This window comes from Lissotriton vulgaris, chromosome 10, assembly GCF_964263255.1.
Source record: "Lissotriton vulgaris chromosome 10, aLisVul1.2, whole genome shotgun sequence".
Lineage (NCBI taxonomy): Eukaryota > Metazoa > Chordata > Amphibia > Caudata > Salamandridae > Lissotriton > Lissotriton vulgaris.
The window spans coordinates 273,192,237-273,208,564 of NC_141698.1; the positions used below are offsets into that span (position 1 = coordinate 273,192,237).

Here is a 16,328-nt window from a genome sequence, read left to right on the forward strand (position 1 = left end):
TGTGCCTTTGTAGTGGGCTGGGAGGTACTTTTGGTTACAAATTTGTGGTGTGTGTTTGGGGTCCCTGGGCTCATAGGGATTTGGGGGGGGGGCACGTTTGTCGATAACAGGCTAACTCAGAGTAGACTTTTTTAACTGGCTGGTGGTTGAGGACAGTTGTTATAACTAGTATCTTTCTTTTTCTTCACGTTTGTGTTTGTGTTAAGAAATACTCTTAATACCTTGCTTTTAGGCAATGCCTTTGCATTAAAGCCTTGCCTGTTGTTCAAGAGGTCTCCACAAGGACTATGAGCCCTTCTCTCTACAAGTGTTCGATGGGTGTCACTTTTCTTTTTTACAGAGGTTCTGCATGTAATTCTTGCTCAGATGGGGTTCTCTGCAATATTCTCACATGGGGACAAAAAGGCACTGAAAGTTACTTTGTGTACAAATTACGTAGTATACTTCTTCTAATACTGAACTACCAACCCTCCTACAATTCTCTTGGTCTCGTGGGCCATTACAGGGGAAAGGAGCTGGTCAAGGTGGAACATTGCGCCATCCAAGCTTTATATTTCTAACCTCCAATACAATATATATGTGATCTTCACAACCAAAGCAAGTCAATAGAAAGGGGACAGATTACTTACTGTAGTGACTCTTTCACATATAGTCCTTAATCTGTAGGTAATACTTCTTCTGGTTGATCACTTCTTGTTGCAATGTCTGGATGTGGGCAGTTAAGGTCACAATCAACCTTTAGAGTGGGCTCTGCATTCTGGGGTGATTCTAGGAAATTAATTCAATGATTCCCTCCAGTTCCTAGTCATAAAGTGCATAAATGCTATTTTGTCTTTCCATGCAAATTTTCTGGATGTGTCATGGGTCTTTTCTTGTATTTTTCAGTCTTAAAGTGGCAGTGCCTCCGATGCCCATGAAGGTGCCGATACACTGTGTTTCTGTGACCAAAGAAAATAGCCATATCCTTGTTGGGCTGGATGATGGGAAGCTGATTGTGGTGGGAGCTGGACAGCCTTCCGAGGTGAGAAATGAATTCAGCACTGTTTCCTTGAGATATGGAACTGGGTATATTGAGGCATATGTATTGTCTCGCTCGGCCTCCCTTCCAGTTCTTTTGGTCTTCTCTCTTTTCTGCTCCCTTTTATTCACTTGTTAATTCCTGCATTCTAACCCATTGTTCTCTCTGTCTTCGTCTTTATTCTTAATAATTTGTCTAATGCTTTCAAAATGGTATAAAAATTTCACAATTAGCTACCCTTGCATCCTTTCACTCTTATTTGTTCTTATTCATTTTCCTCTCACAGTCTAACTCACTAATCTACTTTGTTTTCATTCTCTCAATCCAGCCCTTTTGCCCTCTTTCAAGCTGACCAGGAAGTCTTTTGTTCTCTTTCTCATTCTTTCCACAGTTCAGCTAGTCTTTGCTTTTCCTCCTTAACTTCAGCCTTTTACACTATGTGATGTCTGAATGTGTAACATGAGGAATGTCTACCCTATCATATAAATGTAATATTTCTACATTAGTGAGTAGGTAGAGGCACTTCAAATACGAAGATGTGTCATGGAGTGTCCCCTTACTTCTTGAGGGACTTTACTTCTACACATGATTATTCAACATTGCCACTACTACACACCGTTACTTATCTGCAGCACTTCATAAATACGAACAGCTTATTCTAAATAAAATTATATATTTTGAGATGTATGCAGAATTCTCACAGTTTTCGTGGTAATTTAGATTGCGCATTAACGAAGGGTTGAAATGCACACAAGCTACCTTCAGTTAAAGTATCAAACAAGGCTTTTTTAGAAAGTTTCCCTCGATAAAACAGAATTCAATCCAGAGTGAGAAATGGACTCAGGATGAAGAAGCATGTTGCGTTGGTGGTTGAGTATCCAGCATCCTTAAAGCAGTAACTGCCACTCGTAGTATGAAGTGGTGGGGTGGGGAGAGGTACACACAACAAACAAACAAGTATATATATAAAAAAAGAAAACGTACCTGCTCAGACAGCCGTACCTTGCCCCTGATCCGCCCGTCCTTGCCAGCCTTGCCAGGAGCCTGCAACACAGTGCGCAGGCACTCAGCTCCCAATTCTAGTGCTGCTCACATGCTGGGAATGCTATTTTCAGCATGTGAGCAGTGCTGGGATTGGTCTGAGCACCTCGGTTCGGCTCTCAGACATAGGCTCACACTCTATGTTGGTTTCTCCACCCAGCTGTACAATGCAGATAGGTGGAGAAAGGCTAAGTGCGCATGACAGTTTGGCTGGGCCCAGAAGGCTGGCCAAACTGTAATGAGCACTTGGCAGTGCCCACCACTCCCCCCTTCTCCCTGGTGCTGCAGCATCAGCATGAGAGGCCATGCCCCTCCCTCGCAGCCTGCAGGGGTAAAAATAAAATGTTGATGAAACATTTTTATTATTTTTGTCCTTACTCCTTTGCTGGCTTTCAGCAGGGTGGCGATGCTCCTCCGCCATAAAGGAGGAGCCGCCCCTGCCTTAAAGAACGAAAACAATCCTTAGTTATCAGTTGTTACTGAAATTGTGTGATCTGTGTAATGACACTCTAAGAATCAATGGCCCATCAAACATTTAATGTTTTGTTATAATCGGTGGGAGGTTTTATGATAGACTAAATATTCAATAATCTCCACACTTAGGATGTATGAGTATGCAAAGGCATGCGTTGTTTTAGTAGTTTTAGTTTGCGATGTATCGCAGTTTTTAGTTTGCATGTACCGTTACAATGCAAGTTTATACAGCGCAAACCATTACTTCGCATTTCCTTTGAAAGTCATACAAAATCCCTTTACAATGCACCCAAATCCCTAGCATGCTTTTACATCGCAATTTGTTTTTCCAAATAACACCCCCCACACTAATACATTACCCTACATAACACACACTCCACAGCAGTACCCTACAGAACAAAACAATACACTCCCCTAAAGCCTAAAACAGTACACCAACCAATACCCCCTGACACTACCATAAACCCTAAAACACTACCCTATGACTTCCTGACACTACCCTCAACCCTAAGCCCTAAAGCCTAAAACACTGTCCCTTACCTCTCTCTCCTTGTGGTTCCTCTCTTACGGTTCCGACGTTGTCTCTTCCTCGTCTCTGTCCTGGCACACGTCTGTCTCGGCGGCCGTCCATTACATCACATGGGTTTTAAAAGAGCATGCATTTAAAAGTGCATGCAATGTAATGTGATACGTCTTATTGTGTACGCGTGGTAACTTTGCATCCATTGTAACGCATGCAACGTAACAGCATGTGATGTAACAGCCGCGATGTGATGGCTGTTCGCACCGTACTTCTCCTTGGGTTCTTAAATATGAATAGGAAAGTGCACAGAAGTTGGGGATGTGGGCAGCATGGGCAAGGTGGAGAAGAGAGGATTTGGCAGAGAATGGATACCTTTGAGTGGATATAAAGATGGTGTGAGCAGCAAAGGCACGCAGAGAATCTTTGGGCAGTGTTTGCAAGGAAATCTCACAGTAATCTCTCCTTGCAAAAACACCATTACCTTTTATTACCATTACCCTTGTATCCGCTCAATGCAATATTTTCCACCATGTATGACCAAAGAACTTCTTCATAAACATGGGCAAATAATCAAATGCAAATACATATTTTAGGCAATAACCAGAGTTGTGAGTAGTTTAAAAGGTATTTGTTTTCCAATTAAAATGTAAGATTCTGTGACTCTTCATTCATTAGTCCGACATCAATCAGGTTAAAGGATTGATAATAGAAAAAATAGAATAAATACAGAGTATATCATAATTGCATAGAGCACATTCCCTGAAGGAAAGAATCCCTATTCTAAGAAAATGAGGCACAAATAATGTCAGTCAGAACTCATGAAGAGTTCAAGAAATAGAAGCAAGAGTGAGCTTAGCCTGAAGCTAAATCAGTAATGAATAGTTGCAAAATCTCCCATAAAGAGAAATAAAACATAGGGCAAATATGTCTTGGCAAAACCAGTTAGTCGACACATAAAGCTTGGGTTTCTTTTACAAAAAGCTTCCATCTAAACTGCCCTTGTTCCCTTACAGCTGATTCACTTTCCTCTCATTCAGCTCCATCTTACGGAAAGAAGACACACCCAATACAGTCCACATGCACCATTCACCTGCACAGTTTAGGACTCGCAAGCTAATAATGTGGAACGAGGAAAGAACTTAATGTAAAAAGGCTCTATGCATGATGTGTCTTCTAACCACTAAGGTCATTCTCTAACTCATTCTTGCTCTATTTCCTTCAGGTGAAGACAGGACAGTTTTCCAGAAGACTTTGGGGTTCTACCCGACGAATCTCCCAGGTGTCATCTGGGGAAACTGAGTATAACCCACCAGAGGCCAAGTAGCAGACACATCCACAAGGTGGCTTACAAAGAAGGGAAGTGGACGCCTTAACGGGCCTAAGGACCCATGCAGATACAACCTGGAAAGGGGTCTGCATCTGCACAATTGAAAATGGAGGAAACAGGGAATTTTGAACCTTTGCTTGGCTGCAGTCTGCCAAGTGGTGCATTGTTTAAGCAAGGCCTCCCTGCAGCACTTGGCTGCCCTCCTACCTCTCTCTCAGGGTCGGCATTCAGAAGGGCTGGAGCCCTCTCTACTGTTCACTGCAGTGATGGTTCCTCACCAGTCCAAAGAAGCACACAGTGCAATGGCCTGAGCTCTAGAGAAGACAGAAAAAGCATTACCAAGGACCACTACCTATGACAGCACGCAATCTGCTGCTTCTCTCTCTTTCTACCTGCGTCTGTTGCCTTAAAGTGGATTTCACATGGTGGTGTCTTTATGGCTCTTGAAATTTTTGTGTGCACCTGATTAACAGTCCGGAGGAAACCATGTGCAAAATAATGCTTAACAGCTCGGCAAATCTACCGTTCCGCATTGAAAAGGGATATAAGGGCTCGAATTGCACTACAAACGGAACTGTACCAAAAATGAATGCAAAAAGCTTACTGGTGATTTATGGGCTTGCATCGTAGCTTTTATTCATGTGGTCACAACACTGTAACGTGGATTTTGTGTTTTAACTGGTGGTCTTGTAGCGGGTATGGTCAGCGAATCATCCCCAAAGAGAACATTCAAAAGCCTCCTGCTGTTTCTGGTTTGACTACTTACCCTGACTGCTGAAATGGTAGAGCTTGGCTCTGTCTTCATCATCGGTTTGCCATCATTTCCAGCCACTGGCTAGCGCCCTCCTCTCTGCCTTTATTCTTGATTCTAAAACATGATACAATTTCTAAATGTTTTGCACTTTTTCATTTTAGGATCAAACACTGTTGGGGCAAAGACATGGCTTCTGTTGAACATTGGAATTGGATTTCCTCTGTAACCTTTGAGGATTTGCTGTACTTTTGCACACCCTTATGTACTGTGGCAGATTTTGCTCAGTTCTGTTTCTAATACTGTATGATCATTCGAATTGTATGGCTGGTATTGCTCCATCCCTTCTTTCCTCATTTTGCATTTGTCATATCACTGTATGTCATTTGTTGGTTTGTGAATAATCTTGATGCTTCTACATTTTAAGGCCTGCACAGTCCCTTCCATTACCTGCTCTGTGCGACATTAGAATTTCTGAGCAAGTTTCCCATTTGCTTGCAAGCAGATACTTCGCAGTCTGCCTGGTCGGAGATGGGCTCATGTCAGCCTCTGCCGGTCTCTAAACGAGCCATGAATGTGTTTCAGAGGTGCCTTCATGTTGGGAATTTGCATCATGTCTCTGTGGCCCAGTCCATTTCTCCTCTTCCCTGGGTTTACATGGGCATGGCAGTTTAAGGTTTTATTTTCGTTGCAAACTGTTGATTTCTTGAGATTGCACTGCTTTCCATAGAGGAGTTCATATGTGATTTATTACAATTGCATTAGGGCTGCTCTTCCATATGATTTGAAGTTAGACATTTAGCAGTGCCTACTTCTTCAAAGGTGAAATTTAAAGCACGTGAAGGGAGTCATAGGTCAAATATCCAAAGGGCAACCAAAGCCTCTTAAATGTTGTTGATATTTATCCATTGTGGTAAATGTTGGGTTGGCAAAATAAATGGATAGGTATATGTCTTTCAGATCAGTAACAGCAGTACGAAGCAGATTTGTTATTTTATTTCCTGTTTTAAACCACTCTGTGGGTTTTGCGTCTTTGAACTTGTGTATTACTGTAGGGGCATTTTTTAGTGTACAGTATTGTTTTATAAAAAAAATCAACTCCATTCTTTATTTAATAAGAATTTCGCAGTTTATTGTTGTTATTGTACAATATCCTGGTTCTGTGGTACGTTTGTGGGACCACAAGGAATTTTCATACTCTAACATTGATGAACGGTAAGTTGCTTTGATATTTTGTATGATATTTCATGAGTGTGTACATTAATTGGCAATGATGTCAATGGTGGGCCATCGGACCAGTAAGAGTGCGTTGTAATGGGGCAGCAAGACAATCATATGTGCATTCCAGCTGGGCACATGGATCATTTGGGCGTTAATGTGTCATCCATTAATTAATTTTTTTTTAAATAGAAAAGTTGAATGCACTTCCCCATAGTATATTTGGACAGCTGATAATGGTTTGACTGTTAAGTGAGGATCAATTGAGTATACATCCATACTGGACATTTTTACCATTGTATGTAGGAGAGGTGAACCAGTGTATGTGTACCCCCATTGAATTATGGGAACTAGTGTGTGCCTCTGTACTCAGTAGTTGGAACCATGAGTGTACGTCCATGCTTGAGAGTGGGGCCAGGTATATGGGACCATCATGTATACTCCCCCATTCAGCTCTGGAACCGTCAGGTGTGCAACCCCAGTGGAAAGTAGATCCTTTCGGCCTTTCAAAAGGTTCAGTTATTCCATTATGTGATTGAGATCTTAGCAATAATGCATTTGCTCCTGGCACTAGGGTGATTGACTGTGGGACCCTACAGACTATTGGAATTGTTGAGTTCTATTTGACAGCTCAATCCTTGGTGTGCTTGCCTACTGGCTGGAGAAGCCAAAGAATGTGCAAATGTGTAAGCAGTAGATCTCTGAGAGGGCATCTATCTTGGTCAAAAGACCAACAGTGATGCTTACTTACTGGGTAGTGTAAAACTGTCTATTTCGCCTATAAATGCACAATTTATACAAGCAGTAAATAGTGGAACTACAGGGTACATTCCTTCATTTCTTAGATTACTAATGAGACAACTCTATTGGCCAGTGTTTTAGTGATCCACTTTTGACGTTTTGAGACCAGATAGGTCACTTTCTTTGTACTTGCCATCTTTATATTAAGGAGAAGGTTTTCCTGTCTTTTATTTCTATACATTGGATAACGTACGTCTGGACCATTTCGGAAGAAGACACAATGTTAACATCTATACATGGTCTTCCATCCCAAGACAAGGTTCATCTACCTTTTAATGTGGGTCTCATTCTTAAGAAGGTTATAGAAGGAGTCAGCACATTACTACATCAGTTCTTTTGTGTAGCCTTATGCTTTGTGAAAATCGAGATTTCAGTGACATTATGAATTCCCATGTTTAGGAGAGCCCATAGTACGGAACACTTTGCTCAGAGGAGGAATGCCAGAGCAAATATGGAAGAGTACTGAGATTCTGTGTACTAACCCATTCTCAAACAGAATAACAACATTCAGAATTATATGAAGGTAGCTTTATCTTGAGCACCAACAGGCAGGCGGAGATCTCTAAATATGAAGCATGGTCCTCTGTGGAAGTAGAGAACAATTACCTGGTAGGCAGGCTGGCCACTCGCTTAACATTTGGTGAGGCCCAGCTAACCGTGCTGCTGAATAGAACAATGAAAATAAATTAGCAAATACACTGGGCTGTGCCCTGGCTCAATATGTGCCCTGAGTGGGTCAGAGTGGGGGACCGGCTTAAGCCACTTGATTATATGTCTGGGGTTCTGTTGATCAATACAGAAGTGCAGGAATCAGTGAATTTCAATGCATTGGGCTTCCTGAAAGGATTTCCAATGATGCAGTCAGACACCAATAGCCTGTGTGGAAAATATCCCATTCACGCAAACGTGCAATATTTGCATCCTGAAAACAAACTTATTTTTCATTATTTTCTTATGCTGGCTATCTGTTAAAATCAATTTTTTAATTAAAAGTTACTTTATTTTAAAGAAATTTATTTTGAATATTGTTGTAAGTGTAGTGATTTTGACCTGTATATATTTTTTTTATTCCACTGAGATAATACTGCATTTTGCCTTTCACTTGGTTCTTGCCTTTAATTTAGTTAATCTAAGAGAATATTCTTGTGCTTGTAGATGCTATTAATGGCTCTTGACAGAAAGAACATTTTAGCTGGGTTTCTGTGAAATGGGAGCAGTGCTTTTCTGGTGGTGTCCACCTGGGTGCTTAGACTCTGAACATTGACATTTACTTCTTCTGAAGAACAAAATGGAGTCAGGTGCATTTCTATGGCTATTTTTATGATTTTAGAAAGAGTTAAAGGGGCTTCATAACCGAGACGGTGTAATCGATGAAAGCATGCACTGGAGAACAAGCTCTTTCTTCCAAACGGCTTGCTTAGTCCACAACTTCCAAAATGTTTGTTACGTGAGTTCACCCCCGTTTTGTATTTCATTTTTTGCTTTTAATTCAAAACAAATCCGTACCTCAAGTCCCATCATGAGTAATTTAAGAGCATAACAACGTCACCATTTTCATTCCTATGGTTTCCTGTGAACCTGCAACATTATCATTTAGATGTTAGCATGAGTAAAACCTTTCACCCACAATCCTTACTGTTTCACTGCTAATTGTAGACTAAAACCAAAGATATGGCTGACTGTGGCCCTTCAGAGTCAAATATATTGTGTGCAACGTTTGCCTACACGGAGTGAGATTTTTTCATCATGTGTCGTCATCTTCCCATACGCTCCTTGGGAAGGATGCTTTGGGAATATGGTCCATAGGAGATGCTCTTTTTTATCTCCTAGTGTAGTGTCTCTGGTAACCTTTTGTTACATTGTAATGGGCTTAGAAAGCAGCTCACTGCTTACCATTGGTCGTCCTTATTGTCAAATCAGAAGCATGCAAATGAGATGTGTAGGCCCAACCTTTTAGCATCCATTATCCTTGTGCTTGCCCCAGCAAATAGTGGTCATTGCGCAGATTCCAACTGCCCCAAAGGTAAGGAGCAGAGACACAGGGCAATGAAGTGATTTGCCAAGAATTGCAGAATTTGGGCATTTGGCATTGACAAAACCGAACCTCCCAACTCTCCACGTCCGATAGCAACAACTTGGCCACTAGGCTGCATCTGCTAATCCTCTGAGACCCAACAGCCAGTTTACTGCAGATCTTTCAGCACATATGGCACAAGACTGTAGGATGTACGATTAAGTCAATGGACAAATCATAAAAAAGTTGAAACTAGACTTCTCTGCTAGACTTTGTGGAATGCAGTCAAGTGTAACGCTGTCCTGCCATGACATTATTTGTGCGTTCAAAAGGGCACCTTAGCAATAATTTTGAAAAGTCCAGAACTACCAGCGAGCTGTTTTCCAATTTTTATTCTGTTACTATTTGGCCAGTGTTTTTCAATAAGAGAAACCCCACCATTGGAGGAAAACCCTGACATTGGCAAGTATCTTTTTATAAAGACAGTTGCATTCTTTTCCCCATACATTAATTATTGCCCCCCAATATTTAAAAACAATGACTGCATGAGTCACATTTGCTTCAAAATGGACTCCCTCATGGTGCTTATGAAACATAGAAAGGAAACATATTCATGTATGGTCTCTCTTCTGCTTGCCCTCTACAAGCCTCCACTTGGAGTTTGGTTTTGTCACAGCAGCTCTAGGTTCTAGAATGTAAAGTCTGTATCATCTAAACCTTGTAGACCATAGAAAAAAATAGAAGGGTTTATGTTGTAGAATGGCAGACTTCTTGCCATTGATTCTGCCTGTTCGAGGTGCTAAAGTTTCCTAGGTATAGAAACTAGAGCATGCTCAGTCTGAACATAGGTTTTGAATTCAGTAAGACCTAAACTCAAGAAGAGCATGATCTATTATCTGCTTGTTCCAGAAACCACAACCTGCAGTTTTTTTAGCATCGATTTTGCTAGTTTTAGACACTGGAACGTGCTCATTTTGGAAGCACGAGTCTGCTAGATCATATTCCTTAGTCGTTTCACATCCCAATATTTGTTTCTATGTTTTATTATAGTACGCTGTGCATTGCATTAATAATAGACATTCTAGAACGAGTGCAAAGTTTTAATTTGCATGTACACTCCGTGGCCTTTCTATTAAATTGCAATGAAGCCCAAGGGCCCATATCAAAAGGAAATTATTGCTGATTGGGAAATCAGTTATTACCGATTCTGACCTTATGAAATACTAGGGGTAGGTGAGGTACCAGAAGGACAATTCGGTATTCAAATTTGGTAGACAAAAACAACGAAATATGTTACATCTCCTCTTGTTATCTATCCAAAATAGAAGCACATTCTTGATGAAAATGCCTTAAACTTGAAGACAAATGCCTTACTTTGTATTTGTATTACTTAGCTGGTTTTGCTATGATGTATGGTGTCTGTGGTCTTTGGAGATAATAATAAAATGTATTTTTTTTTAAGAAAGGTGTAATTGTGTTTATTCATGTTAATGTCCTTACTACCTCCACAAAAACTTGCTTTGTTGCCATATTATATTGTCTGGAAGCTGTTCCTGTTTGCACGATTAGCTGTCTTTGATACTAATAATTATGGTGGCCTTTGGCCATCATTACAGTCAGACCATTATTTTGCTGCAGAAACTGCATCCATCAATCACCAGTATTAAAGTGTGTAGTATTTACAGGGTGTTGTATTACTGCACCATTCTTTGGCTCACACCTGGGAATGAGGAATAAGATAGTAAAACTGAGTGTTTTTCCCAACATTCCGAAATGTAGATCTTGGGATGCCATAGTTTTTACTGCAAGAATTCCACTAGCCTTTACTTGCCAAGGGTAAAACCCACACAAATGGTAAGTATTTCACTTCTTGGAAACCCAAGTAATGGTTCTTTATTTGATTATAAGCGGACTCTGGGAACCTAATTTGTTGATTTGGTTGGGGCTGGCATAGTAAAATACTTTTTATTCTTCCCCCCGAGTTTTCAAATGAACCTTGATGTCTGCCCTTTTCCCTGTGATGAGAGGTCTGGTCGATCCATGCAGCACTTAGCACTTCTTTGCAAATTTTATTTAAAAAATACTTTTTACTTCCGCTCATTAAAAAATACAAAAACAGGGATTTTAAGGATTTTGATCTAAAATACATAGAAAAAAGATTTTATACAATAAAAACACAGCAACGCATAATACAAGTTATCATAAACAAGTTAATGCAATCACTTATCAATTAATAAAACCTAAAAAGCAAAACAATTGCTCCCATAAAGTGCAGTTTTCAAAAAGGCTTCCACAGAATAAGTTACATAATGATTCGGAAGCATCTGCAGATAGTAAATGGTAGGATGATATTGATAGAAACCCTGTTTTTTAACTATTGGTAGTAGAAATATTTTCCTGTGTACATCATAAAACTCACAGAACAATATAAAATGTGCCAGGATTTCTTTTTTTTTGGGGGGGGGGGGGGGGGGGGATTCATCACAGGGTCACGGCGGAATGGTTTTGGGCTCATATTGACCAAGAGGAAAACTCAAGTGCCATCTGATGGTACCTAGATGAAACTTCACCAGTAATTCCCTTTCCCTTATATTATTGACATGCAACAAATATGGCTTGACTCCTTCTGTCGTTTGTAAACTCATCAATTCTCTTGTTAGGCCTCTTGACCTCTCTATCTTCCATGTTAGATGCTGCCTTTTATAGAACAGTTATTTTTTTTTATAATTCTTTTTATTAACAATCATTTACATACAGTACGAAGGATTAGGCAATTGTGTTTACAGTGGAGACAAGCAGCAATCATCAATTAGCAATGTTTTCTATTGGAAGTCATGGGGAAGAGACAGAATCAGGGTCTGTTCCACGGGGTGGGCTGCAAACATTCCCCCTATAGGAATTCCATGGGTCCCAGATCCTGGTCCATTTTCCGGGGTAAACCCGAGCAATATATACAGTCTTCTCCCTGAACATGCACCAATCGAGGTCTTTCTTCCAATCTGAAAGGGTGGGTGCGTGAGTGGCTCCCCAGAGCAGCGCTACGTTGCTTTTCGCTATGGTAAGCCCCACAGTGACCCATAATGTTTGATGATTGTTTAGGTCCGTGGGATGTTGAGAAAACATTGACGCGCCTCCGGGCGGAGAGAAATCGCAACAACCTCACTGATTACCTCTTATATACAATCCTACTGGATAAAATACAAGTGCAGTCCCAGATGATGTGGAGACATGTACCTAGCTGAGTGCATCCTCTCCTACAGTCCCCCCCCACCCAGCCGCCCCCATGTGTAGCAGTTGGGGCCCCGTCACGTTGACTCTGATTCAGCTTCAAATTCTTCACAGTCGCAGGCGTGCATAGATTGCAACTACTCTTGAGGAGGACACCGCCTCCTGCCACTCCTCATCGTCAATAAAAATACTCTCATTCAACCATTTTTCTCGTAGAAAGTGGAGGGGGTTCTCCATGCTACTTATTAACTTTTTGTAGATTTTCTGAGATGGTTTTCTCCGGTAAATGGCCATTGAGTATTCTGTCCTCTAAGGGAGATGCGTCAAGGGGAAGAACCCAGCAGGGAGGAGCGATCGAAGTGCATGACGCACTGTGTGTAGTGAAATCATTCTGAGTCTGCTAGTTCATATTGGTGCTGCAGTGTGGTAAATGATTTTATCTCGTTTTTGTCCCAGAGATCCTGAACACGTGAGATCCCAATGAGTTCCCACTTATCAAATCCTTTTGATTTCCAAAGGTCCCTCAATCGTTGGGAGTCTCACAGCGGGGTAGCCAGTGTGAGTTTCATCCTCCATCCTAGTGACCTATTGGTTGCGTACCATACAGCAGTAGAGTGTTTGGTGTGGCCTGTAAGGGGATATCTGCCTGGTTTAGAATATAGCAACCGGTTGAAAGTCCCCCCGGGGAGGAGCCATTTATCCATAGCGTAGCCAGGGTCGTTTGAACGACCGTAGGTACAGTGGTTTATGGCCGCAAGGTGCGCCGCCCAGTAATACTTTTTAATGTCTGGTAGACTGATTCCACCGTCATACCAGTTGAGGGTTAATTTTTGCAAAGCAATTCATGGTTTACCGTCCCACAGAATATCTCTCTGAAGCCCTTCCATTTCCCTAAAATAAGCATTGGGGACAGGATCAAGTGAATTCTGTAAAGCGTATTGGAACCGGGGTAGGGCCATCATTTTAAAAAGGGCTGCTTTTCCTAATAGGGAGAGAGGGAGCGCTTTCCAGCTCGTTATATCTCGTTTGAGTCTTTTCAGCGGCGGGACAAGATTACAAGAGTAACGGAGTGTCCGGTCTAGGGATACAAAGATCCCCAGGTATTTAAAACGCTCCGTAGCAATTTGAAGGGGGCAGCCTTGCGGTGTTAGGGGTGAGTTCCCTCTGAGGACGTAGAGGAGGGATTTTTGCCAATTTACGCTGAAACTGTAGTATCTACAAAAATAGTCAGGATGTCAAACACTGCAATCAGAGATTCCCTGGGGAAGGCAAGGTATAAAAGAATATCATCAGCATAGAGGGAAAGTCGATCTTCCTAGTTCAGGGACCATGGCAATCCACAGATAACTGGGTCCGTCCGTATCCAGGCCGCGAGGGGCTCGAGGGCTAGAGCAAACAATAGGGGAGAATGGGGGGCATCCCTGGCGTGTCCCTCGACTGAGCTGAAAATTATCTGATTTTTTGTTGTTAACTACTAAGTATGCGAAGGGTTCACAATAGAGGAGGCGCACCAATTGTATAAATCTAGAATGGTCATGAACAATTATTGCCTGTTCTTGTATAGTGGGCGCTCTGATAGGACGCCGTTGACCCTGCGTAGATTCAGTGCCGTGTTTCTGTGCGGCATAAAGCCAGATTGGTCCGGGTGAACTAGGCCTCCCATAACTTTGACAAGTCGATTAGCCAATAGTGTGGCCAACATTTTACGTTCTGCATTAAGGAGCGAAATAGGGCGATATGACGCTCACTCTGTCCTGGGCTTGCCCTCTTTGTGGATAGCGACAATAGAAGATATTCTTTGGTCTAACGGTAGTGTCCCCTGCTCTAGGCTGTCTTCGTACATGGCTTTTAAATATGGAGCAAGGTAGTCAGAACTGTACAAAATATAGCCTATCAGGATACCGTTGGGACCCAATGCTTTGCCTGGGTGTAACACGCGTGTAGCAAGTGCTATCTCTTCTGTGGTCAGAGCACTGTCGAGAAATTCACGGTCCTCTACTGAAAGTGCGGGGAGAGAGATGTCCCGCAGGAGTTCGGCAGAGTCACTTTCATTGTAATGGTGCTATTGAGGTATAAACGGTATGGAAGTGGTCAGCAAATTGGTTAACTATATCTTGCGGGTCCGTAACGGAGTATATCGGCTTTACGGAGCTCAGGGACCAGCCTGCTGGCCCACTCCTTTTTGTCGAGCCATGCAATTAACTTCCCCGCCTTGTCACCCAGGTCGTAGATTCCACCCCAGCTTGTCTCTCCCGAGTGCCTTGGCCTTTTCAGTCACTAAGTCTCTGTAGCTGTCTTCTTTAAGGCGAAGCGTATGTAGCGCTTTGGGAGTGCTGTCGTCTGTCATGTCACCCGAGTGCGACCGACCACTAAGTGTACCCAAAGTGGAGAGCGGTCAGAAATTCCCCTAGCTAAGTGTCTGATTTCAAGGATATATTCTATGTCTGATCCAGGGACTATGATGTAGTCAAGTCTTAAGAGGCTAGCTTGTGCGCCGGAGTGGAAAGTGTGCTGTATTTTGTCTGGGTTATAAGCCCTCCAACCATCCACCAGCCCTATTGCTGGGGGGTGGGGGTGGGGGGGGTGACGATCCAATGTTGCTGAAAGTACTGAGTTGGAGTTCCCCCGAGCACTAGCAGACCCTCCGGTAAAGCCAGAAGGCGCTTAGGTCTTTGAATGTGGAGGCCTGTAGACCCGGCGGAACATAAACTGACATGAGTGCAATGGTTTGACTCTCCCACATGCCTGTGACCCCAATGTAGCGACCCCGATCATCGGTCTAGGTGGACGATACTGTGAGAGGAAATGATTTTCTGAACATTATATCCACTCCACGTGAACTAGACGTAAAGCCAGCGTGAGCAATCATGTTTAGCCATATCTGTGTATGGCCTTGCACGAGTTACCAACTAGGTGTGTTTCTTGTAGCATGACTACATCAGCCATATGTCTTTTGATATGTTGGAGCACTATGCTACGTTTAATCTTATCCCCAAGCCCATTGACATTCCAACTTAAGATCTTAAAATTTTTGTCCCACTGAGCACACATTAAAGCTTTGATACATTTCTACGTCTGTTACAACCCATTCGACCTGCACTGTCAATGAAAAAAAAGAAAACCACTTACCAAACAATAATCCACCACCCCAAACAACCCCCCACCCCAAAAAAACCCTACCCCGCTTCCCTGCAATCTGGGCGCCCAACTGCCCATTGAAATCTGCAGAGCGCCTCTTGCCCCAACTGGTAAACTAAAGGAAGAGAAATATGGGGTAAAGCACCTGTCTTGCCACCCTCCCCCTTCCATTACATTTATGTAGAACCCAAACGAGTTACTGCCTGCTGGCATTATGGTCAGTCAGACGGAAAGGGCTCCAGGCCAAGAGAGGTCTCCTCCGGACCTATGTATGCGCAGGGCCTCGCCGAGGATCTGTCCAAGCCCCAGGTACAGTCGCCAGCCGGCAAAGTCGGTTTCAGTTGCCTTGCCGGACTGCGGAGCGGTCTCCGCGATTGGGCTGTCTGGAGTCACGGTCTACCTGGCTGTCTAACCACTCCGAGGCTGTGTCCGGCTGATCGAAAAACCAAGGGGCATATTATCAAGGAACGGCGTTAAAGCACAAGTTACTACTTGTGTAACTATATATCTGTAAGAGACATTAGTTAGTGATAGATTCCTTACCTTAGAATATCCCCAGGCGTCATACTGGATCCGGAAACTTTTGCGTAGCAGTACCCTTGCGCGTCGGTAGGCGTCGTCTGCGGCTCCGCGTCCGTCGTCGGCGTCGTGGGCGCCGTGATGTCGTCGGAGTACTTAGGCGCTGCCTGCGTGTGCTGACGTCAGTTCTTAGACACAGCTTTTCCGCGCCAGAAACGCAGAGCTATGACAAAAACCAACACTGGTGCCATGAAACTAGGGCCCTAAAAGGGGATG

General features: G+C 42.8%; 1 protein-coding gene across 7 annotated transcripts in view; it reads left to right on the forward strand.

Moving 5' to 3' along the window:
* NBEAL2 (neurobeachin like 2) overlaps positions 1 to 10,632 on the forward strand; it is a 750,879-nt gene extending 740,247 nt beyond the window's left edge. For 6 of the 7 annotated variants that reach the window (XM_086940998.1, XM_086940997.1, XM_086941000.1 and 3 more), the window contains 2 exons: positions 886 to 1,021; positions 4,279 to 10,632. In XM_086940998.1, coding sequence (XP_086797124.1) covers positions 886 to 1,021; positions 4,279 to 4,380 — 238 coding nt within the window. In that variant the 3' untranslated portion in view covers positions 4,381 to 10,632. The remainder of the gene's footprint in view (positions 1 to 885; positions 1,022 to 4,278) is intronic. The other variant, XM_086941001.1, reaches the window with a different exon arrangement.
* The last annotated feature ends 5,696 nt before the right edge of the window (positions 10,633 to 16,328 follow it).